At 38.5% G+C, this 27,774-nt stretch overlaps 1 protein-coding gene and 1 pseudogene across 1 annotated transcript in view; one reads left to right on the top strand and one right to left on the bottom strand.

Annotated features, from left to right (window-relative positions):
* The window catches only part of RAB18 (RAB18, member RAS oncogene family), a 62,753-nt gene extending 42,090 nt beyond the window's left edge, over nucleotides 1-20,663 (bottom strand). The window contains exons 1-2 of the mRNA XM_020990315.2: nucleotides 20,376-20,663; nucleotides 9,657-9,712 (exon numbers count right to left, since the gene is read on the bottom strand). Of these exons, the coding sequence (XP_020845974.1) occupies nucleotides 9,657-9,712; nucleotides 20,376-20,524 (205 nt within the window). The 5' untranslated portion in view covers nucleotides 20,525-20,663. The remainder of the gene's footprint in view (nucleotides 1-9,656; nucleotides 9,713-20,375) is intronic.
* Nucleotides 20,664-21,696: 1,033 nt separating this feature from the next.
* Nucleotides 21,697-26,681, top strand: LOC110211188 (14-3-3 protein zeta/delta pseudogene; annotated as a pseudogene).
* The last annotated feature ends 1,093 nt before the right edge of the window (nucleotides 26,682-27,774 follow it).

Here is a 27,774-nt window from a genome sequence, read left to right as displayed (position 1 = left end):
GTTCAAATTCGACGTCAGATACATGACACTCACTAGCTGCGTGACCCTGAGCAAATCACTTAACCCCGACTGCCTCACCCAAAAAAAAAATTGACAAAAATCACGCTGCTTAGGATTAGAATGGAACAGAGATGAATGATAGCACCATTAGAATCTAAAGTACTTTCAGATATACAAATACAGCTGAGTCATGCTATAGCTCAGTTTCAAAACTAAATCTAGGAAGCTTTAGACTCTTAATCATTCTAGCTATTTCATAACATACAACAAAATGTTGCAAGAAGTTATGATTAGGAAGAAAATATATACATATGCTAACAAAAATGTAACACAAAGGAAACGAAACTTCAAGCTATGTAATTTTAATGACTGAGTTTGTCCCTAAGCAGAGAGAAAATGAATCACCTCTGAGATAGCAGGCTACCAACATGGAGTGTGACATGGATTGTTGGACAATGTCCTGCTTAGTTCTGCTGAATGTTTTCCTTCATCTCTCTCTCTCTAGACGGGTGGGTGACAGGAGAAACAATATATTTGGAAGTCAAGGTGGTGTAAAAATAAAAGATAATCAATAAAAAATAAAATTTAGAAACACAGAAATGGTTAGGTAGAAAAAGAGTCACTTTTCCAGGAAAATTTTCCTAAGAAAAGGAAGAATTTCCAAAACTGTGGGGTGTGCCTTCCTAGAGAAATATGAATCCTATAGTCAAAATCACTGGATTACTTCTGCAATAATTTTTTTTCAAAAGTTCAAATGAAAATCAACAAAAGCAAGACTAACGAGGCAAATTCACTGGGGGTGAGAGGGTGGGAGGAGAGACACAGAGGTAGACGCCGGGAAGGGAACAGGGGTTAGGTGGCAAAAGAAGACCACGACCATCTAGAGCTACTTGTGAAAAGTACAGAGAGAAAGGGACATGGAAATACATTCTTATGTAAGCAGGAGAAAGGTCCTATATAACGTTCAAATATTCATAGTAACACTTTTTGTGGTATCAAAGAATTGGAAGCAAAACTGATACCCATCAACTAGGGAAAGACTAAGACAAAGTTTGGCACACAAATGTGATGGAGTGTGGTGGTTGTTGTTCAGTCTTCTCTGACTTTCCGTGACCTTCTTTGGGGTTTTCTTGACAAAGATACTGGAGTGGATCTACCATTTCCTTCTCAAGCTCATTTTACAGATGAGGAAAGTGAGGTAAACAGGGTTAAGTAACTTGCCCAGGGTGACACAGGTAATAAGTATCTGAGATCAGATTTGAACTCGGGAAGATGAGCCTTGCTGACTCTATCTAGGCCCAGCACTCTATCCACCGTGCCACCTAACCTTCCCAGTGGAGTATCACTGAACTGTAAAAAGAAAGGTAAATACGATGGACACAAAGAAGACTTACATAGAGAACATAGAGAAGATGGACATATGGGAAGACTTACATAAAAATACATAGAACCAGGAAAACAATAATATACAATTAACTACAACAATGTAACCAGAAGCAACAGTCAATCAACAAGCATTTTATAAGGACTTGCTACAAGACAGGCGCTGCGTCTCCAAAAAAAGACATCATTGGGGTGGGGGGGAGGAATAGGTGGAAGATCAGAAAGGCCTCTTGCTGAAGACAGGAGTTCAGCTGAGTCTTTAAGGAAGCCAGAGTGGCCATGAGGTAGTGAGGAAGAGGAAGAACATTCAAAGTATGGGGGACAGTCAATGAAAAGGCATGGACCTGGGAGATGAAGTATCATTTGCAAATATGGATTCTAGAGTGCATTGAGAATAAAGAGTTAGATAGTAAAGACAGGAAGAAGCCAGGTTGTGAGAAGCATTAAAAACCAAACAGAGTCAAGGGCAGCTCTGAGGTTGAGACTGTCAGCTTGGGTGACTAAAGGTTGGTATTGTCTTCTATGATAATAGGGAAGTTAAGAAAAGAAGAGGATTTAGAGAGAAAGATAATGAGCTCCTAGTTTTGGACATGTTTTGAGTTTGAGGTATCTACACTGCAGGAGTCAAGCCCACTGCTAAGCTGTCTTAACATGACCATAGTTTTTGCAGGGCCCTTAAGCTAAAAATGGTTTTTAAATAAAAACCATTCAAATGATCTTACACTTAAAAATCATTTAAATATTGTTATATGTGTGTGTGTGTGTGTGTGTGTGTGTGTGTGTGTGTTTTGGTTTGTAAGTGGGACTTAGAAAAACAGGCTCCAGGCCAGGATTTGGCCCTCAGACTGTAGGTTATGGGCCACGACCCACTGCTCCAACCCCACCGCCCCCACCTCCCCAGTCTCTGGAATATCCAATGCAAAATCCTAAGAAGTAATTTGTGACATACTACTGGACCTTAAGAGAGTGACTAGGGCAGTATATATAGAACTGAAATTCATCTGCATAGACAATTAAACACATGGGACCTGAAGAGAAACAGCAAGTGAGACAGAAGATAGCAGGAGTTTTTAACCTGGGGGCAGATTTCAGAAGGGTTGTTAACTTGGGATAAAAAAAAATTATATCTTTATTCTCACTGACTGAAAAATTAACATTTCCTTCAATTATGAATATAGGCAACAAACCAGAGTAGTATTAGTAGAGCCTTGACTCTGTCACTAGTAGAAATCATATGTTTTCATATTACATTACAGTTATCATTTATGCTCATACCACCTCAAAATTACTATATTAGATCTGTCACTAGATCATACAGGGCAGTCTTCCTGACTCTAGGCTAATCTTTATATAATTGGCTTCTTCTGTAGTCTTATGTATTTTATTTTATGCATTTAAAAAATTTTTCTGAAAAGAGTTCCATAAGCATCATCAGACTGCCAAAGTGATTCATGATACAAAACTATATAGAAAGAGAGCAGAAATGAGGCCTACACGGCTTTTGGGGGACCACTTATAGTTAGTAGGTGTGACCAGGACAAAACAATGATTTGTAAGAGATGTAGAAAAAGAACTAGGAAGGAGGGTGTATACAGAATAAGGTGACTGGCAATGTCAAAGGATGCAGAGAGGTCAAGAAGGATGAGAATTAAGAAAAGGCCATTAGATTTCACTATTAAGAGATCAATGATAATTTCAGAAAAAAATAGTTTCAATTTAATGATGAGGATGAAGCTAGATTGCAGAGGATTTAGGACTGAGGGAGAGGAGAGGTAGAAATAGTAAGTTTAGACATTAACCACGAAGGCAAGGAAAGGCTTAAGATGACAGCTTAAGAATGAAGTGAGATTTTGTTTTGTTTTGTTTTGTTTTGTTTTAAGGATGAAGAGACATGGATGGACAAGCGTGCAAGAAGTAAGGAAGAGGCTAGTAGATAGGGAGAGACTGAAGATTAGTAGAACAGTAGGGATGATAGGGGGAAATCTGCTGGAGAAGACTTTCTGACAAGTATTACTAGAAAACTGGAAAGCAGAACGATTGCAATAAAATGTGCTCTAAATCACTAAAAAGAGAACACAGATTTCAAACATCTTACACCATGCCAATTAAAAAAGAAGATAACAGTAAATTTTGGAGGGACTTTGAGAAGATAGGCACATGAATATACTGTTGGGAGAAGTGAAGTAGTCTAACCTTTCTGGACATTAATTTGAAATTAGGCAAGAAAATCATAAACCATCCACAGCCTTTGAATCAGCAACCCCAAACCTGGGACTATGTCCCAAGGAAGTCAAAGACAAAAACAAAAGTCCAAATAAACCAAAAGATTTTGCTGAGTCGAGTGACCATCATTTGGGTTATGGATAAAAGAACTATGATCAAAAGTAATCAAATATTACTATGCAATAAGAAATGGCAAATGAGAGATTCCAAGAAATATGGAAAGATATGTATGAACTGATCAATGCAGTCAATAAGCAAAACCGAAAGAATATACACAATGATTATAACCATGTAAATGCAAATATCATTACAAGAAAGAGGAGTAATTGAAAAACCAGCTATGGGGCCAAAGAACTGATGGAACATACTTTCTTTCTGAAAGGAGAGAGGTTACTAAAACAGAATATGTTGCATACATTTTTCAACTCTGATCATAATATGGAAAGTCTGTTACAGGGGAAGGTTGAATCTGGAGGGCAGTTGAAAGGGGTCTTTTTCCAGAAATGACTGGAAAAAGTGAAAATACATCATTACAATTTTTAAAAAGTAAATTTTTTGAGAAGCTTGTCTATTCTCATCTCATATCTTCATCAAGAAATCCTCTCAATACATGTGACTCATTCTCAATGATTTCATAAAGATGAAAAAATAACCCTATGGACAGACGGTTATTGATGTTTTCTAAACCAATCAATTAACAAGATTTACAAAGCAGCAATGTGCCAGATACAGTGCCAAATGCTAAATGACAGAATTGTAAATCAGTTCCTTCCCTTAAGTTTATATTCTAATGGGAAAAAAAACATATGAAAGTGTAAAATAATATATGCAAAATGAACACAAGGAGTAGGGAGGAAAAGCACTAACACCTAGAGGATCAGGAAAGGTTTCATGCAGTAGGTGGTTTGAGCTGAGTTTTAAAGGAAACCAAGGAATCCAAGAGGCTGAAGTAAGAGTATTCCAGGCATAGGTGACCAGCCAGTACAAAAAGCATGAAGGTAGAAGATGGACAATTGTGTCCTCAATGAAGAGCAAGTTGGTTAATATAGCTAGACTATAGAGTATGGAGGGAAGAAATATGTAACAAAAGGAAAGAATGACCAGATTGTGAGGCACTTTAAATGGAAAACAGCAATTTATATGATGCTAGAGATAATGGGAAACCCCTAGCATTTACTGAGCAGAGGAGATGACATGGTCAAACCTGCACTTTAGGAAAATCATGTCGGTGGCTTTTTCTTGAAATAACATCATTCCTATTCTTTTTGGAATCTTTCATTCCCTAAAAGACTCCATAATTCAGTAATTTTAAGATAACTGCCTGTGAATACTTGGCCCAGCCCAGTTAACTCTTACACAGAATTAAATGTCATTTTAACTTCTTAATAAAACATATCAGAACTCAGCTGTTAAGGTTCAAATGTGGTACTTCTATTACCATTGTTGATATTCTATTTTGTGAAGCATGTCATATTTTTCACCACCATGAAGATGATTCCCAGATTTGCATACGCAACCCCACTCCAAAATTCCAGTCCTTCATCAAACTGTTGGATATCTTCAACTAAAAGCTCAGAAGGCCTCTCAAATTCATTGTGTCCAAAAGGTTTCAGATCTTTACTATCTGTGTGACCCTGGGTAAGTCACTTAACCCTGTTTGCTTGTTTCCTCATCTGTAGAATGAACTGGAGAAGGAAATGGCCAACCACTCCAATGTCTTTGCCAAGAAAACCCCGAATGGGGTCACTATAGAGTCAGACATAATTTAAAACGACTAAACAACGACAAAAAAAAACCAGAACTCATTATCTTCTCATCTCCCCCTCAAAACTTCCTTCTTCCTCACATCTTATTTCTGTTGAGTGTACCAATAACCAGGTTCACAACCTTGGGACCATTAAGTCTTCCCTCTTCCTATCCAATTACTTGCCAAATATTGTTGATTGTATTTATACAATAGAGCTCATATCTGTTCCCTTTTCCCTACTAGAACTGATACTATCTAGTTCATCACCTCTCACCTGGACAAAGCTATTTGAATAGCTTCCTAATTGGTCCCTTGGCCTCCAGTCTCTTCCCCCAGCCATTCAATCTACCAAACTGAAACTCCTAAAACATAGATCTGACCATGTTACCCTACTGTTCAAGAAGTTCCCAGTAGTTCCTTCTTGCCTCTACAACTCATAGTAAGCTTCCTTTCTTTGGGTTTTTTTTTCCTTTTCTTTGGCTTTTTGGTGAGGCAATCAGAGTTAAGTGACTTGCCCAGGGTCACACAGCTAGTAAGTGTCAAGTGTCGGATTTGAACTCAGGTCCTCTTGACCCCAAAGCTGAAGCTCTATCCACTGTGCCACCTAGTTGCCCCTTTTTTTGGTTTTTAAAGCTTTTCACAATATGAGCTCTCACCTGCCTTTCCAGATCCACTGAACATTAATCACCTTCCTTTGGACTCCCTACCTCCCAGACAAATCAGCCTGCTTGTTGTCTCCTATACAGGTCAGGTTGTTCCATCTCCCATCTGATGCCTTTCATTCCCCACACCTATAACACACTTTCCCTCCATCACCTCTTTTTCTTAGAAATCCTAGCTTCCCCCAGTGGCTAGTACCCTCTTCAGAAATTGCTTTGTACATATTTTGTATTTAATCGTCTACACATATATAGTTCCAACCCCCAATATAAAGAGAGCTCCCTGAATGTAGAAACTGTTTCATTTTGGCTTTGCATCCTTATTCTCTAGTACCTAACATATGGTAGGCACTTAATAAATGCTTGTTAAGTGAATAAAATTAAGACTATAGAAAGGCTGGAAAACGTTCTACTTTGTTTTTAGCATCTTGCCAGTTTCATCTATGAAATTTTTAGGTAATGTCCACACTCACTAGCTAAATTTTACTGAAATTCAAATCAGTAAATGCTGGTGCTGGTTCAAACCCACAAAGGGTTTTGGGATGTGAATAGAAACGTAACTAGAAGCATCCAACGTCCTCCCCAACCTGCAACGTCTGTTGTGTTTATTTCATCTGCCCCAAAGAAGCAGCTAATCTCTCCAGTTGTCAAAGACTGGTTCCAAATCCCACTCCCATAGATGAAAAAGGACCACCACCCAGCAATGCCATGAAGATACTACTAAGTGGAACAACCACTTCAATCTGACAATTATATAGCACAGTGCTTTATGAAAATTATCTCATTTAAGATACTGATGAGGAATCTGAATAAAAGAAAACAAAATACAAACCAGAATGTTTTTGTTGTTTTTTTTAACCAACAAACTTTACCTGTTCTGTACAAGTGTGATTTCACTGGTGTGGTTAACACCCTGAATACAAATTCCAACAGTGATGCAGATCAGTTACCATAGCTCAGATGTGCCAGCAAATGACTTTCTTAGAGTAGCCTAGAGTACTGACTGAGAAGTTTAAGTGGCTTGTCAGTGGTCACACAGATGTTAAGTATAAGGCAGGACTTGAGTGCAAGCTTTCCTGATTCCAAGGTGATACCTATACCATCCTTTATCCCATATATAGAACTCTGTTAATTATCAAAGTGGTTTTTAGTCCAAGAGTTTTTTGGAAAGGTTACCACAGGAAATGAAAATACAGTAATACTCAAAAATATTTTTTTCAAAGGGTGAGTAGCAAGCATTAACCACCACTTTCAAGTGATGACTTTTCAAATTAAGTTTTTGTTAGGCACCAATAAGAGTTTTGTGAGAAGCAAGGTGATGTGTAGATAGACTATACAGTCCTAGAGTTGGAAAGACCTGATTTCAAGTCCTGTTTCTGGCACATACTAGACTTCAGGGGCATGGACAAGCTATCTAACCTTGCAGTGGCCAGGCAACTCTATGATTATAAAGTTGCCAAGCACCTGCAACACCAATGAAATCACAAGTACAGACCAAAGTAAAACAAACATTTTTGCATGCATCGGGAGTTAGAAGCAGAAAGAGCTGTTCTCTGTTCTTGATAATAACAGCAGCTGACCTTTAGATAGCACTTTAATGTACACAAAGCACTTTATGTATATTATCTCATTTAATTTTCATAACCACTCAGTAAGTCCGGTGTTCTTAATGAGTGTGAGGCAGGATTCGCTCAGATAGTTTCTGACCCTAAGTCCATCACTCCTATCCACTACACCATCTATCAGGAACCTTAAAAATTATCTCATTCAACTAGCTCATTTTACATATAGGGAAATTGAGGCCCAGAGAGTTGAGTGACTTACAATCTAGTTACCAAATTCATATATGTCAATTAAGTTTCCTGAAAACAAATGGGAAATTAGTATTAGAGGCAGAAAGAGAATCTATCTAACTCATGATGCTTGACAACTTGATGATTAGCTTTTGGTTGAGATGTGTCAGCCCTCTGAAACATTCAGAGTAAAATTAGTTGGACGTTTAAACTCAAAAACAACGTGGTAATGTGTTCAAAAATAAAGTCTCAGCTATCAAATTAGGTATTAACATTTTCAAAAGCTCAATAACACAAAGCACATTATGATGAAAACAAACAACTTTTCAAAAGGAGAAGTTTCTCCTAATCAATAAGTCTACCTTACTATATATCAAATCAGATATTATGGGTAATTTGCACAAATTTTATAGCTATCAACTTCTATGCTTAACTTTCAATCAATTCTATCTAACATAAGCCAAGCGAAGTGAATCTCCAACACACCCATCTCTTTTTGACAACCCACCCCTGGGAGACAAATTGACTCTAAGAAGGGCTTTCTGCCACACCCCACAAGTTGCTGAAACATTCTAGCTACTCTACAGCCTTGGCACAAAAGAATCCATGGCATGCTACTCTTTCCTTTTTGTTCATATGCCTACAGTTTTAAAAATAAAGTCATCCAAAAATAGTTTTATGCCAGTATGGAAAGAAAGATATAGAAACCAGGAATTTAATAGCTCCAAGGTAGTAGTAAGGGTCATAGCAATGTTTAGTCAAGTATTTCATTATTTTGCAAATGTTGTTTTCAGATGTTGAATGAGAGTGAAAGCAATTAGGATATTCTGGGATACAAAATTTTTCTAAATATCTCTGCAGGAACATATTGCTTATAGTCCATAACAGTAATCTGAGAACTAATGTTGTAAGAACAGCTTTGTTTTCAGGAGTTCAGGACCCACGGCCTATCATGGGAATAAATTATGCATGTCTTAGCTTTATTTGCTGCCAAAGTATATATGATCTCACAACTAGCCAAGATCTACATGCATTTTTTTAACATACAGTGCCTTTCTATAATCTGCTAAAGACTGAAATAAATCAAGGCAACTGAAGATAATGACCACTCTTTCTGAATACAGATCAATCATTCTTAAAGTTCGATGGATCTGTTTTAGTAAACAGAATTACCTTTTGACTACTGACAGCAAATCCTTAATTTTGGGTTCGTTTACCATCCTATCACCTAACATATCCTTGCATGGTCTTTAAAAAAAAAAAGGCAAATTTTCATTTTGACCTTACCAAATTAAATAAGGAGTCATTTAAAAAAGAAAAATAGCAAGAAAAATGTTATAATATATCCCAAAGTCCCATAAATGTCTTCTGAAGTACCTGATGTTTGAAATCAATATTGTTCTTTTCCATTCATGCAATTGAGACAACTACAAATATTACTTTGTCAAAAACATTTCATAGGACGACATCATTTTAAGTATAGTTTACATGGAATTGAAAATCATAGAATGTAAAAGCCTGAAGAACTTTAGGGGTCACATAATCCAATACCTTCACATTCTAGCTTCGGAAAGAAGTCCAATGAGACTGACGGGCTAATGTCACTTTCCCACTTAGTGGCAAAGCCAGGACCAGAATTCAACCCAGTACTCTTCCCATCATAATAGGGTGCATCAAGATATTAGTCTACTCACTAAACAAACAATACTCTAAGTATTTTCTTTCATCTTCTATCCAAAAAAATTTGACAAAGTACACAATCTTCTGTCAGTCTACTTGATTTGAGGGAGTCACAAATATGAAGTCTTACCTTTCATTAATACTATCAATTATTTTTTCAACATAGCTTACCAATTGTTGCTGCAAGCTCTGGATCAAAGGTATCATCTGTGAATCTCAACAGAAGGCTGCAAGAGATGTTAAAAATGAAGTTCAGAAACATTTTTCTTTCAAACAGTTTGACAAAAAGTTTATTAATGGTTCCTGGAATTTGTAACAATATGTAAAAAAATGATAGCTATCTGCAAATGATGGCACAACCTCAGGGATGAAGTGGAAAGGGAGGGGGAAAAGGAGGCAGGCTACAAGAATATTCAAAAAGCTATGTTGGGGGGCAGCTAGGTGGCACAGTGGATACAGCACCGGCCCTGAGGTCAGGAGGACCTGAGTTCAAATCTGGCCTCAGACCAAACACTTGACACTTACTAGCTGTGTGACCCTGGGCAAGTCACTTAACCCCAATTGCCTAAAAATAAAAAATAAATTAAAAAAAAAGTTATGTTGGGAGAAAGGTAAGGAAATAATTCTAATAACTTGAGGATGAAAGGCTTCTCTCATATTCAACTAAATAATTCCTTACCTACAGCAAAAGTATACCTTAACTGTACAAATATGTTGCCTATATGTCCCTTTGGGGAACATCCATCTTTACTTCCTTTGTAATTTTTACTCCACAACTCAAAATTTCTCCACATCTTCACTTGTCTTCTTCCTTTGCACAAGTCTAAGGAAAAGTTGACCTCTTTGCCAAAACTGGCAAAGATGACAAAAGATGGGAATAGTTAATGTTGGAGGTGTTGCAGGAAAGCAAGCACACTGACAGACCACCAGTAGGACTATAAATTTGTCTAATCATTCTGAAGAGCAATTTGAAATTATGATTTCAGGATGGCTGGGAATGGGAATCATCAGGAAATGTTACTGAGGTGTAAGTAAAAGATCAATATGAATAATATACTCTAGAGTTTGCTAGGAATCAAAGTCTAGCTTGTGAGCCTATAGTTTACATTCTACTTTTCTATTTGCAGTCACCCTTGACAATACACTTCCCCTTCCCCCAACAATTGCCAAGGTTTGTCAATTCTATCTATACAAATTACCTTGCATATATCCGCTCTCCCCTCACAAAGCACCAACCAGGCCTCAGTTTCCTCATCTATAAATTGAAGTGAAATGAATAGGCTTGATGACCTGTAAGGTTCCTCCTAAAGCTAAATTTATTATCCTCTGATCTCTTCTCACCCAGACTACAACTACAACTGTAAACTATTAATCCCACAACATTTAAGATCACAGCTTTAGAGCTGGAAGAGGCTTCAGAGGTCATCACAGACAAAGTCTAAGGTCAAAGGAGCTTACTCAAGGTCACACAGGTAGTAAGCATAAAAGGCAGGATTTGAACTCAAGTGTTCTGACTCCACAGCCAGAACTCTTTCTACTGTTCAAAGCTGTCCTTCCACTGTACCAAGCTAACAGACTTTCTACTGCCTCTATGACAAAACACAAACAACTCAGCCTGGTTTTTAAGGTCCTTCAACACTGGGCTCCAACCTACCTTTTTGGGCTTATTTTATATCATTCCCCTTCACAAATTCACATTTTAGACAGATTTGACTAGTAGCTTTTCAATCTTCCATTCCATCTTCTCCTTCCTCCCACCCTCATTCACACAAGTTATTCCCAATCCAATAAAATAAATTCACTCACTTTTTAGAATTCTTTTATTTTCCAAGAGCCAATAAGATTGTAGCTCCTCTGTAAAAGCTTTCTTGGATCTCCCAGTTATTAATTCTCTCTCCCTTTTCAAATTAACCCATATTTACTTGGGTTCATGGTTGTATATCCCCTGTAAAATGTAATCATTTTGTAACCCCACTGCTTAGCACCCAGCATTGTAACACTGTAGGAGCATGATAGACCTTCACAGACTTGAATATTATAGCCTGTAATTACATAATGTCTTTACATATATTCTCTTATTTGATCACAGAGAAAATGCTGTAAAGCAAGTAATCTAAACATTTTAATCTCATTTTACAGATGAAACTTTCTGGAAACTTGCTCAAGCTACGAGATTTCAAAGCTGCTGCAGGTCTTCAATAAACTGATGAAAAGTTTTGATGTGCCATTTCCACTTGGTAGAGAAATAAACAATTGCTCCAAATCACTAATAAGAGAAAAGCAAATCAAAATAACTCTGAGGTTTTTTGCCTCATATCCAGCAAATTGTCAAAGATGACAAAAGATGAGAACAGACAGTGTTAGAGGGGCTATGGAAAGACAAGCACACTAATACAATGTTGTCAGAGCTGTAAGCTGGTGCAACCACTCTGTTAAGAAATGTGTATGTAAAGAAAATGACTGAAATGCCCACATCTTTTGTCCCAAAAAGCCCACATGCTAGGCATAAAAACCAAGAGGTCAAAGACAGAAAGATCTATTACCCACATATTCCAAGAAACACTTTTTATAATAGAAAAGAACCCTAAACAAAACATATTCCCATTAACTAGGGAATGGCTAAACAAATTTTGTTTACATGAATACAGTGGACTATTCTTGTGCCATAAGAAATAAGGAATATGATGAATACAGAGAAGCAAGGTAAGACTTATAAGAAGTGCTGTAAACTGAGTAAGAAGAACCAGGAATAGATGACTATAATAAAATAAATGGAAAAAAAGAGCAATCATTAAAAAAAAACTGATCACTATATAACTATAATGAACAAGCTATAGCTTGTTTTAAGAGATGACTCCAGAGAGGGAAGGAACATACTGAGAAATAGAGGTGCTGTAAAAAAAAAACATAGAAAAGTAACAAGAATTTTTTGAAAGATGAGTTCAACTAAAAAAAAATTATTACCCTAAGTTTTCTGTGCTAAGTTAATATTTGTTACTATCAGACTTTGAACTAGAGTATGAGTAGCTAATACTACATAACATTTACATTTAACATGATTAAGGTGAAAAGAAACTGCATAAAACATTGCAACAATTTGAACATTTTCATTTAATTTTAAATAGCAAGTCACATGTGTTTTCTTTCAGCTTGACTTACTACCTTAAGAAACTTAAGAAACTACTTTGAAGGCTCTATTATTTAAGTCAACTCAATTATCCAAAGAAACAGAAGGATAAATAGCTTTGTAGATGTTAAAAAGCAGTTCATTCACAGAAGTCAAGATCATAAGGAAAGCAGAAAATTGGGGTGGGCATCTAGGTGGTACAGTGGAGCACTGGACCTGGACTCAGAAAGACTCTTACTGAGTTCAAATCCTGCCTCAGCTGAGTGGCTCTGGGCAAGATACTTAAGCCTGTCTACCTAAGTTCCTCACCTGTAAAATGAGCTGAAGAAAGAAATAGCAAACCACATCAGTATTTTTGCCAAGAAAGCCCCAAATGGGGTCAAAAGAGTCAGACACTACTGAACAAGAAAATTGGGGAGGAAATTTTATAGCCGGTTTCTCAGATAAAAGCCTCATATCTCAAATATGTAGAGAATGGAGTAAAATTTATAAGAACATGAGTCATTCACCAATTGATAAAATGGTCAAAGATATGAATAGAGAGTTTTTGGAAGATGAAATCAAAGCAATATAGTCATATGAAAAAATAATCTATATGCATTATTAATACCATCTCACACCTATCAACTTGGCTAAAATGATAGAGGGGGAAAAGGATGAATGTTGAGGGGAATATGGAAAAAGTGAGACACTAATACACTGTCGAATTATGAACTGATCCAACCATTTTGGAGAATAATTTGGAATTATGCCCAAAGAGTTATAAAACTGTGTATACCTTTTGACCCTGCAATACCACTATTAGGTCTCTTTTCCCTAATCAGGGAAAAAGGAAAAGAACCTATATGCTCTAAAATATTTATAGCAGCTCTCTTTCTGGCAGCAAAGAACTGGAGAGTGAGGGGATGGTCATTAATTGGGGAATGGCTGAATAAGTTGTGGAAGTTGTGGTGTATGACTGTGATGGAATACTCCCGTGTTGTAAATAGATGGAGAGCAAGCTGGTTTTAGAAAAACATGGAAAGACTTGAGTGAAATAATGAAGAGTAAAATGAACAGAATCAAAAGAACACTGTATATGGTAACAGCAATATTGTTTGAAGAGTAATTGTGAATGACTAAGCTATTCTGAATAATATGACCATTCAAATCAACAACAAAGGACTTGTGAAGGAAAATGCTATCCACCTGTAGAGAAAGAACTGATATATGGAAATATGTATTGTATGGTTCCACATTTATATATCTATATCAAATGTTTACCTTCTCTAATGTGGGGCTGGAAAAGAGGGAAGGAGATTCTGTACTCAAAATATAACCAAAAATAAGCTAAATAATAATTTTATTAAAAAAAACCAATTCATATCATTCTGAAATGTGATTTTCTTCAGTACTTAGAACTGAAATATATGCACCTTAAGAAATAAAACGCTGGTCAACTGTTAATGATTTCTAAGGTTATCTTCCATGCACTTTGTATGTAACCATTTCTATACATGTAGGCTGCCCATAAGAACATAAGCTACTGGAGGCCAAGAACGTTTTGTTTTTTCTCTGTATTTCTACTGCTTAGAACAGGACTTTTGGCCCACTGTGAAAGCTTAATATTAATTAACTGATTCTAACTTCCACATCCAGCCTACTCTCTATTATACCATACAGCCTCTTTTTCACAAAGGCAGTTACTATCTAAAACTCCTTCACAGTCTGAAGCAAAACTCTAAGAAACTAATACTTTCTTGAACATGGTTAAGTATTTAACAAACATTTCTTGAATGAGACAAACCAAATTTATGAACCCCTTTAAAATTACTTTTGAATAAATCAAATTCTCCTCTCATTAATCTCTTCAGATTAAGTTTCCTAAAGAGAAAAAAGAAAACAATACCCTTTTGGAAGTTTTGTTCTAATAGTTTATTGTTGGGTTTGGAGGGTGTGGGGATGGTAGTAAGTAGTGAAGGGAGGCAGATACTTTAAGGTATGATATATCTAGTAGCAACAGACACTCAGTAAAGGATCTTGGGAAGTAAAAATGTTTTACGCTTTCAGCAAAATTAAGTGTAAATATTTCAAAAACACTGTATAGCAGGCAGAAGCTTACAAATGATGAGATTTGGGAAAGGGCAGGCTCTCAGTGGAGATCTATCTTGTAATAAGCATATTATGCTTATTACAAATATATTTATTTGTTTATTCTTTAAACTTGGTTTGGAAAGAAGCTTTGGAGGTCAACTAATAGAAACTTTTCCTCTCTCACACAGGAATTATCCAACAAAAGGTATATCTCCAACCTCTGCTTAAATACACATACTGGTGGCCTCATCACTACCTCAAATAGGAATCTACTCTACTTTCAAATGGAATTCTGAGCTGAAATTTGGCTGCCTGGAACTTTTACCCATTCTTTCCATGGAGCGAGACAGAAAATCTGGTCCCTCTAGGGTCTTCAAATGTTTCAAAATAAGTATTATTTCCCCTCCACCAAATCTCTTCTTTAAGCTAGATATTTCCAGTTCCTTCAACCATTCTTAATCCCTTCACTATCCTGGTTACCATCTCAACCCCTCTTAAAAAGTGTTACCCAGAAATCTACAGAATATTCCAAGAATAAGGTGACCAACAAAAATCTGGGCTTTTTTTTTTTAACTGTTTCTACTAATGCAGACTAATGTTGAATCCACTTTGACAGCTCATCCTGCCATGGACTCCCACTAAGCTTGCAGTCAACTAACTAAAGTTCCTGTATTGTCTCCATATAAACTGCTGTTAAGCCATTTTTCCTCCATCCTGCATTTGTCTGTATCAAATGTTTGTCACTGCCTGTCAATGAAATTTTTAATATTAGTAATAAAGATGACAGAAGAAAAGAGGGAATAAGCTGACCTAACATAATAGACTATTAAGATCTAGAAAGGTTGTTATGAATCATCTCTACTTCCTCCTCATTCTACAGATGAGGAAACTGAGGCCTAGGAAAGTTAAAGTGAATTGTCCAAGATCATATAACTCTGTTAGGACCAGGACTAGAACATCTAGGTTTCTTGCCCTTTAGTCTAATGACCATTCCACGCTACCTCAAATAAAATTAGATCACAGGTCTACTGATAAAGATTGGTTTAGACACCCATGTGTCACTCAGGAATTTCTCAACACACTAATAATAACAATTCATAAAACTGACAGGATTTAAAGCTGGAAGGAGCCTTAGAAACCACCTCCTTCACCTGACTTCACAATAAGTTCAACTTTCAATCTAAAAATCAATCAAGGGTATATTTGGTTCAGGCTGACATTCATGACAAACTTGTCTTGTATTACTTGCTTTAAAATGCCTGAGTTTCCATTATAGTAAATTAGTGAGACATTATGATGCACTAGAAAAGGGAATGGATTTGTGGTCAAAGGAGCTGAAATTGAATCCCAGTCCTGCCATTTATTACCTTGGGGAAGTCACTTTACTTTATCCCATAAGCCCATAAAGGCTTGAATTTACTCATCCATAAACTGGAACTGCCACCACCTACCATACAGCGTTATGAGTTAAGTGTTTTGTAAATCTTTAGGTACTACACATATATAAGTTATCACCACTTATTTAATATGCAGAAAATGACTCGTGACCTTAGGCAAGCCACAACTTCCCTAGGCCTCAATTTCCTTATCATTTGAACTAGATGGCTTCTGAGGTCCTTTACAACTCTATGATCCTATGACTACAGTGAATAATTTCTTCTTTACACTGAAGAAAAGACAGCAACCAAGGACTAGAGTTAGAAAGTACCCATGAGGGACAGGCTAAAAGCATTTCCAATAAGATCTGGGGTGAAACAAGGATGTCCATTACCACCACTGTTATTCAATGTTATACTGGTAACGTTAGCTTTAGCAATAAGAGAAAAAAAAGAAATTGAAGGTATCAGAATAGGCAAAGAAGAAACAAAGCTATCACTCTTTGCAGACGACATGATGACATAGGGAACCAAGTAAAAAACTACTTGAATAATAAACAACTTTAGCAAAGTTGCAGGCTATAAAATAAACCCACATAAATCATCAGTATTTCTACGTATTACCAACAAAGCCCAACAGCAAGAGATAGAAAGAGAAATTCCATTTAAACTTACTGCAGACATAAAATATTTAGGAGTCTACCTACCGAAATAAACCCAGGAACTCTATGAACACAATTACAAAACACTTTTCACACAAATAAAATCAGATCTAAATAACTGGAAAAACATCAGTTGCTCATGGGTAGGCCGAGCTAATGTAATAAAAATGACAATCCTACCTAAGCTAATTTACTTATTCAGTGCCATGCCAATCAAATTACCAAAAAATTATTTTGTAGAGTTAGAATAAATAATAACAAGATTCATTTGAAAGAACAAAATGTCCAGAATATCAAAGGAACTAATGAAAAAGAAATGCAGGGGAAGGCGGCCTAGCAATTCCAGATCTTAAATTGTATTATAAAGCAGCAATCATCAAAACTGCTTGGTACTGGCTAAGAAAGAGTGGTGGATCAGTGGAATAGGTTAAATATGCAAGACACAGTAGTTAATGACTACAGTAATCTATTATTTGATAAACCCAAAGACCCCAACTTCTGGGATAAGAACCCCCTTTGAAAAAAAACTGCTGGGAAAACTGGAAAAGAGTATGGCAGAAACTAGGCATAGACCCAATCTCATACCATATACCAAAATAAAGTCAAAATGGGATCATGACTTAGATATAAAGGTTGATACTACAAGCAAAGTGGGAGAATGAGGAATACTTTACCTATCAGATCTATGGAGAACAGAAGAATTCCTGACCAAACAGGAAATAGAGAACATTATGAAAAGCAAAATGGATAATTTTGATTACATTAAATTGAAAAGTTTTTGCACAAACAAATCCAATGCAACTAAGATTAGAAGGAAGGTAGAAAATTGGGAAAGAATTTTTACAACCAGTCTCTCTGATAAAGGCCTCATTTCTAAAATATATAGAGAATTAAGACAAATTTATAAGAATATAAGCCATTCCCCAATTGACAAATGGTCAAAGGATATTAAGACAGTTCTCAGATGAAGAAATTAAAGCCATCTACATGAAAAAATGCTCTAAATCATTATTGATTAGAGAAATGCAAATCAAAACAACTCTGAGGTACCACATCACACCTATCAGATTGGCCAACATGACCAAAACAGGAAAATGATAAATGTTGGAGAAGATGTGGGAAAATGGAACACTAATGCACTGTTGGTGGAGTTGCGAAATGATCCAACCATTTTGGAGAACAATTTGGATCAAAATGTGCATGCCCTTTGATCCAGCAATAGCACTTCTAGGGCTATATCCCAAAGAGATCATACAAATGGGAAAAGGACCCACATGTACAAAAATATTCATAGCAGCTCTTTTTGTGGTGGCAAAGAATTGGAAATTGAGAGGATGCCCATCAATTGGGAATGGCTGAGCAAATTGTGGTATATGAATGTAATGGAATACTACTGTGCTATAAGAAATGATGAACAAGTTGACTTCAGAAAAACCTGGAAAGACTTGTATGGTCTGATGCAGAGAGAAGTGAGCAGAACCAAGAGGACAATAACAGCCACGTTATGTGATGACTAATAATGATAAACTTAACCCTTCTCAGCACTACAAGGATCTAAGACATCTCCAGAGGCCTTGTGATGGAAAATGCTATCTATCCACATCCAAAGAAAGAACTATGGAAGTTGAATCACTACCATTTTTTTCTCTTCTGTTGAGTTTTGTTTCCTCTTTCTGATGGTTCCTCCTATTGGTTTTAATTTTTACTTATAACTTCACTAATGGGAAAATATGTTTAATAGGAATGTAAATGTATAGCCTATATGAGATTGTGCACCATCTTGGAGAGGGTGGTGGGGAGGAAGGGGGAGAAAAATTTTAAACTCAAAAGCATATAGAAGTGATTGATAAATCAAAATAAATTAATACATTTTTTTAAGTACCCATAAGAACTTTTAACATTTACTAAATTTGGGATGATAATGGATGATGGAGAAAATAAATACATGCTTACTAAAGCTAAGTATTATATACAATCCTAATTTAAACCAAAAAAACCCAACACTAACACAGTACTCCATAAATTTTCAATGGTCTAGCCCAGGGGTAGGAAACCTGGGGCCTCAAGGCCACAAGTGGCCTTCTAGGTTCTGGGGTGTGGCCTTTTGACCGAGTCCAAGTTTTACAGAACAAATCCTTTTATTAAGGGGACTTGTTCTGTTAAGTTTGGATTCAGTCTAAGGGCTATACTTGAGGGCCTCAAGGCCACAAGTTTCACACCCCCGCTCCAGGCTATCCACTGAACCACCCAGCTAGGCTGAACTTAAGGACCTAGAGGTCTACCTGCGGCCTAGAGGACTCAGGTTCCCCATCCCTGGGCTAGCCCTAAGGATATGGGATACTTTTCTCAATTCTCTAAATTGGATACATTCAAGGAAATGGGATATATGGTAATATTGTAATACTTTTTAAAAAAATTGTCAAGAGAAACCACAGAACAAGCTTCAAGGAATCACAGATAGGCAAATTAATGCAAGGATCACCTTTCTTTTAGCTGAGAACAATTCTTATCACTAAGAAAAATCAAAAACACCTCCGGTACACAGTTTTAAGAAGAGAAACTTCCTTCCGCAGGTAGAGAGGACCTGAGACTCTAATCTTGTCTAAACAACAAGGCTGCCCGCAGGTAACCTTACTCAGGATCATGCGACCAAACGATGACTTCATCTGAAGAACTTTGTTCAGGAATGACGGCTGTAATCACTACAACATTCCTACAACATCCATACAGACCCACATCTGAGGGTGGATCCAAAAGCAAGCCATAGCTTATCCTCAACTCAACCAACAGTCAGCATTATTCATGGGGGGGAACAAATCAAAGAGAAAAAAAACCCAACCAATACTGAGCTGTTCGCTGTTTTTCTTCTTCCGAAGGAGCTGGCACTGTTAATGGCAGCTTTCACTGAGATAAGATAAAAGACTCCTACCTAAGTGGAACCTGAATTTGTGAAGGAGGCTTGGGAGGAACCTCCTCCCCACTCGTTACCCCGGGACCGAGCAGGCTGGGAAAGTGAGCCGGGGAGTTTGCAAAGACTTGCAGGTCTGAGCTACTTAGTCACCTAAAGCCTGATATGAATTAGCAAACGGGGGGGGGGAGGCCCACTGACAGCGCCAAAAGCAGCTGGGCCCCCAGCTGACGGATGGGGCGGGGGTCTAGGCCACAGCCGAGGCAGGGCCGGGACCTCTCTCCAGAGCCCGCACGCCCCCTGCCCCCGCCCTAGCCTTGGGGCGAGCCCGGCCTGCCCTAAGTGTACCGAGGAGCAGAAGGCAGCCCGGGCCACGCCTTCAGCTGGTTTTCCCAGAGGGCCGGTGGTCCCCCACCCCAACCCCGTTGCAAGGCTCTCCGGGGGAGCCCAGCTGGGCCCGGCCCAGGCAGGGATGGGGATGGGGGTGGGGATGGGGATGGGGGTGGGGGTGGGGCAGCCGGGAGGGAAGCCTGGGGATGTGGGGGGCGGGGAGGGGGTAGTCTTCGCCGCCAGGCGCAGAAGCAGGTCTAGGCCCAGACCCAGGCCCGGCCCAGGCTTCACCGCCCGCCCGCCCGCCGGCCTTGCCGTTTACCGTTCCCCGTTCCCCGTCAGGACACGAATGGAATTGAGCAGGGAGGGAAAGAAGGACAAACCCGCAGGCCGCGCCCCCCGCGTACCCCTCACCTGGATTTGCCCACCCCGCTCTCCCCAATGATTAGGATCTTCAGGGTCGTCAGTACGTCCTCATCCATCCTGGCCCCCGGTAGCAGCTCCTGAGCCAGCTGGCCGCCTCCGGCGCTCTCCCCTTCACTGACGGGGAGTGGCCTGCGCATGCGCGAGTCGCCGCTGGGGACGCCGCTGCCGTTTGGTGTTTTTTGTGGGTGTTTTTTTTTTTAACCGGGGCTATTTGGGTTACGGGTGAAGCTCGCAAAAGTCGTCTCTACCCTCCCCCGCCCGGATACAATTCTGCGCCTGCGCAAACTCAAGAGACTCGACGCCTTCCGGCTGTCGTGTTGTGTCTCTCTTACGCAAGCGCAAGCGCATTCCCAAGGGGAAGCCAGAGTGATTTACTTTGACCTTTGCCTGGCCTATAGCCCCGCCCACATAGCCAGTCCTCTCCCCGCCCCTTTTCTCCTCCACCTCCCTATCGGGTGATGTGGAAGTCCTCAACTGGGTGACGTAACCCAGAGATCAAAATGCCCATTTGTTTCATCCGGTATTGCTAGTTAAGTCAATCTTGGTTAGTTCTACAAGTGTCCCCTTTTTCATTTTTTATCAGTAAATTAAACTAGAAACCTATTCTTTGTAAACCTTAAAGCATTGTAAAAATCAGGTTATTTTTACATGTAAGTTGCTGGGAAGAAGCTACAAAAATGTATGAAACTCAGGCCCTATCGCCCCAGGCGTTTGCTTTATTAGTAATAATAAAATGCACGAAAAGCAAAGGTTCTTAACCTGGAGTGGGTGATCTTTAAAAAATATATTTTATGACTTTTAATATAATTGGTTTCCTTTGTAATCCTATATATTTGATTCTATTCATTTAAAAGCGTTATTCTGAGAAACGGTCCACAAGTTTTACCAGACTGCCAAAGAGGGCCCATGATACACGAAAAGATGAAGAACTTCTGATATAGAGCTTTAAGGCTTGCAAAATCTTTTCCATACATTAGTTCGTTTGAATCTCAAAATAACGAAGTGAGGTAGTTACTGCAGGTAGTATTGTACAGATGAGGAATCTGAAGCTGGAAAAGGTTAAATGACTTGCCCAGTGTTACACAGATAGTAAAAGAAGAGATAATAATAAAAGTAACAACAATAGCCAGCATTTATATATGGCCTGAAAGTTTGCAAAGCAATATATATGTATGTATATATATATATATGATATATATGTGCCTATGTAAGATATGTATATGTACATGGGTTGTCTAAATGCAGCTCTGAGACAGGTGGTATAGATCCATAACCTTGGACTATGACCTATACCTTTCCAAAGGAGACCATGGTTTTCTCCTTCAAGGGAGCTGGAGAAGGACTGTGGGTACTTGTTCACTTTCTTATTAGACTAAAATTATACCTATCTACCTACCCCCCTTACATATTGTTGGCTTAAAGGTAGGATTACTTTTTTAGGAATTCAAAACAAAAGCTGCTTCCTTGGTCCTAAACCCTCAGCGTATATTTGACAGTTTGAGTCTTTCCTACCTGACCCAAGTTACACAAAAGACTATCACAAATAGCAAGTAGAGAAGTAATACAAATTAGTAAATACCAGAAAATATACCAGTGAATGGGACTTCTAGCTGGGAACAAGATTATCTCAGCACAAACCAAGAGAGTAGCCTAAATCTCATTTAAGGAGAAATTTCCCAAAACCTCTAGGGAGATTTTGAGCCAGCTTCCCTTACCCGTCTGAAACTTTGACGTCTTCCTTTCTCTCCTGAAGAACGTCTAGAACTCATTCATGTCTCTCCCCAAAACTCTGGCCAGATCTGTTCCTCACATTGGTACAGTATTCAGCCTTACTCAACATTCTCTCCACCAATTAGGAGTCTCCTTTCACATACTCAACTGAAGGCAAAAGTCTCCAGTCCTGGAAACCCATTTTTTTATGTATAGTGTGGCCCAAAAAGTCTTAGTTCAGTTTTAAGTTTTAGTAGATTTAATAGCTTAAAGCTGCCCTAAGGCTTTTGGACTACCCTACACACACATACACACACATACACACACGTATGTATATGTCACAATGACATATAAAAAGCTCAAAAGATGTGATTTCCAGGTAATTAAACATTTTATTTATTATGGCTAATGAATAATTAATAAAACGGATTGGTCATTTGGCCATCCCTTGTGAACCAAAGACCTTGGAAGAACGGGTGTTCCCCACAAATGGAGATCTAAATTGGTTAACAATTAATGAGATAATGAATATTATAATGAGAGGTGGACCTATCCTTATAAGGCATTGGGGGACATGACTTTGATTATGTCACTTTTAACTCCCAGATCACTCCCATTTCAGGACAATCTAGACAAAGGATCTACAGCCCACACAAGCCTGAGGGCTTTCTGTGTTGGGTGAGGTCTGAACAAGATTGAGAAGGTAATCTTATCTCATTATCAATTACCCTTCCAAGCTGGCTGAATAACCTACTGGGGAACTGATTCCTGAATGAGGAACTTTCTTTTTTTTTTTTGCTTTTTGGTGAGGCAATCGGGGTTAAGTGACTTGCCCAGGGTCACACAGCTAGTAAGTGACATGTGTCTGAGACTGGATTTGAACTCACAGACTCCTGACTCCAAGGCCAGAGTTCTATCCACTGTGCCACCTAGCTGCCCCTATGAGGAACTTTCTAAGGAAAAACCTTAGTCCTAATTCAATAATTGGATATTAATATGAGAAATAATCATTTCTCTCATTATCAACACAAGGTGATATGCTAAGAGCCAAATATATGGCACAAAGCAAATGCTATAGGGAGTCCATCAGAATGTGACATCACCAAGAACTGGACTGGGAGTGTAAGAGTTGATGGAGGGGAAGATGGAACATGAGATGGGCATTGAAGGGAGGATAGGACTTAGATAAATTAAAAAACAAAAAAGGTAGGAGGGAATTCCAGGGAGAAAGAATGACTATGAGACAAAGAGTATAAGTAGAATACACATTGTGTCTTCAAGATCCATAAGACGGAGTTTAACTGCATCAGAGGATTCAGAGAGGATCAGAAGGTTGGGAGGAGCCACATTGTAAGACCTTGAATCCCAAGAGTTTGACTTTATTCTGTAAAAAAATAAGGAACTAGAAGTTTTTTAGTTGAAAGTAACAGTGTTTTGAGGAGAATCTTCTATTTTGTTTTTGGTTTTGCTTTTAGGCAATTGGGGTTAAGTGACTTGCCCAGGGTCACACAGCTAGTAAGTGTCAAGTGTTTGGTCTGAATCCGGATTTGAACTCAGGTCCTCCTGACTTCAAGGCCAGTGCTCTATCCACTGTGCCACCTAGCTGCCCCAGGAGAATCTTCTAGCAGAGGCACTCAGGATAGTTTAGAAAAGGGAGAAAGTAGAGAAAGGAAGAATCTGTCAATCAGTAAGCATTTCTTAAATACCTCCTGGAGCAGCTAGGCGCTATAGCAGATAGAGTACTAGGCCTAGATTCAACTCATCTTCCTGAGTTCAAATCTGGCCTCAGACGCTTACTGGCTGGGTGACCCTGGGCAAGTCACTTAACCCTGCTTGCCTCAGTTTCCTCATCTCTAAAATGAGCTAGCAAAGGAAATAGCAAATTACTCCAATTTCTTTGCCAAGAAAACCCCAAGTGGGGGTCAGGAAGAATCAAAGATGACTGAAACAACTGAACAACAAATACCTACTGTGTGCTAAATACTGCACTAACCCCAATGATACAAAGACAAAAAAAGAAACAGTCCTTGGCCTCAAAAAGCTTACATTCTATAAGGGAAGAAAACATGCATGTAAATAAGTATGTTAAAATAAATTCAGAATTCTTTGAGGAGAAAGCACTAGCATCTAAGGGGATCAGGAAAGGTTTCATGTAGGAGGTTGAACCGAGCTCTGAAGGCAACTGGGATTCTAAGGCACAGAGGCGAGGAAGCAATACACTTCAGACATGGGCAACAGTCTATGTAAAGGCACATTAGTGGACAGATGATGGGGCATTGTATGTAAGGAAAAGCAGGAAGTTAAGTTTGTCTGGACTATAGACTATATGAAAGGAAGCAACATATAATAAGGCTAAAAAGGTAGGTTCTAGCCAGAATGTGAAGGATTTTAAACATGATACGGAGGAATTTTGTATTTGATCTTAGAAGTAATAGGGAGTCTCTGCAGAGTAATGTGGTCAGAACTGTGCTTTACGAGCATTACTGTGGTGAAGTGAGCAGAACCAGGAGAACATTGTACACAGTAACAGCCATATTGTGTACTGACTGACCTTGATAGATTTAGCTCTTCTTAGCATGCAAGGATCTAAGACAACTCCAAAAGATTCATGATGGAAAATGCTGTCCACATCCAGAAAAAGAACCATGAAGTCTGAATGCAGATCAAAGCATTCTTCTTTCAGCTTCTCCCATTGGTTCTAATTCTTCTTTACAATATGACTAATGTGAAAATAGGTTTCACATGAATGTATCTGTTTCAGCCTATATCAATCTTGGGGTGAGGGAGGGGAGAGACGGGAGGAGAAATTTGGAACTCAAAATCTTATGGAAGTGAATGTTGAAATCTAAAAATAAATAAATTTTTTTTTTAAAAAGTATCACTGTGGCAACTATGTGGAATTGGATTGAAAAGGAGAGAAATTTGAAGTAGGAAGGACAATTAGGAGACATTTACGATGCTCCAGGCAAGAGGCGATGGGGAGGAGGGGCTGGAGTTCCAGCCCTGCTGCTGCCACTGCCTCCACCCAGAGACTGCTGAACCCCCTGTCTATCCGCAGCACCACCACCACCACCCACCACCACCACCAGACACAGAAGATTCAGTCATAAATAAAAATAAGCTGGTGCCAAAAGGCCAAATTGACTGAGCAGGCTGAGTGATTTGATGACATGGCAGCCTGCGTAGAGTCTGTAACTGAGTAAGGAGCTAAATTATCCAATGAGGAAAGGAATCTTCTCTCTGTTGCTTACAAAAATGTCATAGGGGCCTGAAGGTCATCTTGGAGAGTTGTTTCTAAGTATTGAGCAAAAGACAGAAGGTGCTGAGAAAAAAAGCAGATGGCCCAAAAGAACACAGAGAGAAAATTGAGACCAAACTAAGAGATATCTTCAATGACGTACTATCCCTATTGGAAAAGCTCTTGGTTCCTAATGCTTCAAAAGTAGAAAGCAACGTTTAATATTTGAAAGGGAAAGGAGACTACTGCTGTTATTTGACTGAGGTTGCAGCTGGTGATGACAAGAAAGGAATAGTGGATCAAATCAAAACACACATATCAAGAAGCATCTGAAATCAGCAAAAAGGAGATGCAACCAAAGCATCCTATAACATTGGGTCTGGCCTTGAACTTCTCTGTGTTCCACTCTGAGATTCTGACCTCTCCAGAGAAAGCTTGCTCCCTTGCAAAGACAGCTTTTGATGAAGCCATTGCTGAACTTGATACATAAGTGAGGAATCATACAAAGACGGAACGCTAATAATGTAATTACTGAAAGATAACTTGGCATTGTGGACGTCAGACACCCAAGGAGACAAAGCTGAAGCAGGAAGACGGGAGAATTAACCAGCCTTCCAGCTTTTGTCTGCCCCATTCTAAAATTTACACAGCAGATCATTTGTCAACCATGCTGTCCCACAAGTAGTTTTTGTTTGCAATCTGTGAAAGGTTGATGTTACTTCTATTTGGATTTCTGTATTTCCCATGTGGTTTTTATGTTTAATATTAGGAGAGTAGAGCCAGTGAACATTTGCGGACTTATCTGTTTTCATCTGGAATTTTTATACACATTTTACATGTTTGGCATAGTACTTCTGATACGATGTGATTTCCCAAGGCCAGTGTTAAAAGGGCTTCCATGTCTAAGCAAAAAATACTGCCTACATATTGGTCTGTCATGGTGGGGGGATAAAGGGATCATTGGTTCCAGCCACAGGTGTAGTTATTGTAAGTACTTTAGGGTTGGAGCACTCATGGCTGTGGTAGAAACAGATGTCCCATAGATATTTCATGTCATTCCATGTGTATCTATGGCATACACAATATCAATATGTATACCTTTATAATTGCAGTTGCAAAAGTGGTCCTTAAGACAAAGTTTTAACCCAATCAATTTACTCTGGAGAAGAGAAGAAATTCCATTATTTGTGAAGTTAGCTGCTGTCTGCTTTCACTGTTTTTGCTACACTCATTTTATTGTATTTAAATGGTTTAGGCAACCTAAGAACAAATGTACAAGTGAAGATACAGTAAAAATGAATTGCTTGACATTCATAAAGTCACTGTATATCAAACAGAGCAATAAAACAAAAAAAAAACATGTATTTAACTTTTTTTAGATTTTTTGCTTTTGTGATTTTTTTGATACTTGCCTAGCATGCATGTGCTATAAAAATAGTTAACAGGGAAACAACTTGAGATGATGGCTAGCTTTGTTTAATGTCTTATGGAATTCTCATGAACAATCCAAGCATAATTTTTAAGAACATGTGTATTAAGTTGATGTAAGTGAAATTAAAGTTTTATGAATGGACAAAAAGAAAAAGAGGTGATAGGAGCATGGTCTAGTGTGGTGACTATGTGAGTAAGAGGACAGATACAAGAGGAGAAATACAACTGACAAGATTTGGCAACTGAGTGGATTATTGGATATGGGGAGTGAGGAGTTGGAGTGTAGAACATAGATAGCCGGAAGTATGGTGTTGCCTTCAAGAGAAAAGGGAAGTGTGTTGGGAGGAAAAGATAATGCCAAATATGAGAAAATTAGACAACTGCAATTATCAAGATGTGACATGATACAAACCTACACTAGGTCAGTGATAGCTCAAATGGATAAGAAGGGGCAGATGACAGAAGCATGATGGAGAAGAGATCAACAGGACATGGCCCCTGCTTGGATGAAGTTGGAAGAAGGAAGAGAAGGTAGTTAAGGGAATAAAGGAGTGTTCGAAGAGGTAGAAGGACAACAAATTTCATTGTCTTCCTTTGTGGTACATTGCACATGGATTACACATGTGTAATACACATTAGGATTTTAGGATGGGACTTTAAAAAATGTCTAATCTAGCATCCTAATTTTATAGATGAGTAAACTAAGAGTCACAAAGGGTCACAAAGAGTCAGATACAACTGAACAACTGAACAACAATAACAACAAACAAAGGAAGCCAGAGAGGTTAAGGGTCTTGCCCAAAGTCACATGAGTAGTCATTGGCAAAGTCAGGATTTGAACCTAGTTTTTCAGACTGTCAATCCAGTAGGTTTTCCACTATACCATGCTGATGAATAAGCATCAAAAAAGGCAAAAGTGGAAGACACCCTGGTTGTCTTTACTACTGTCTCCTGGTGTTCCAGTTTCAGCACAAAAAAAATGACTATGAGATTTCTCCCAACTCTCAC

The sequence above is a fragment of the Phascolarctos cinereus genome, unplaced genomic scaffold, assembly GCF_003287225.1.
Source record: "Phascolarctos cinereus isolate Bilbo 61053 unplaced genomic scaffold, phaCin_HiC Scaffold_1;HRSCAF=81, whole genome shotgun sequence".
In the NCBI taxonomy this organism is placed as follows: Eukaryota; Metazoa; Chordata; class Mammalia; order Diprotodontia; family Phascolarctidae; genus Phascolarctos; species Phascolarctos cinereus.
Note: the sequence above shows the minus strand (reverse complement) of the source record. Positions and strands in the feature narration are given on the sequence as shown.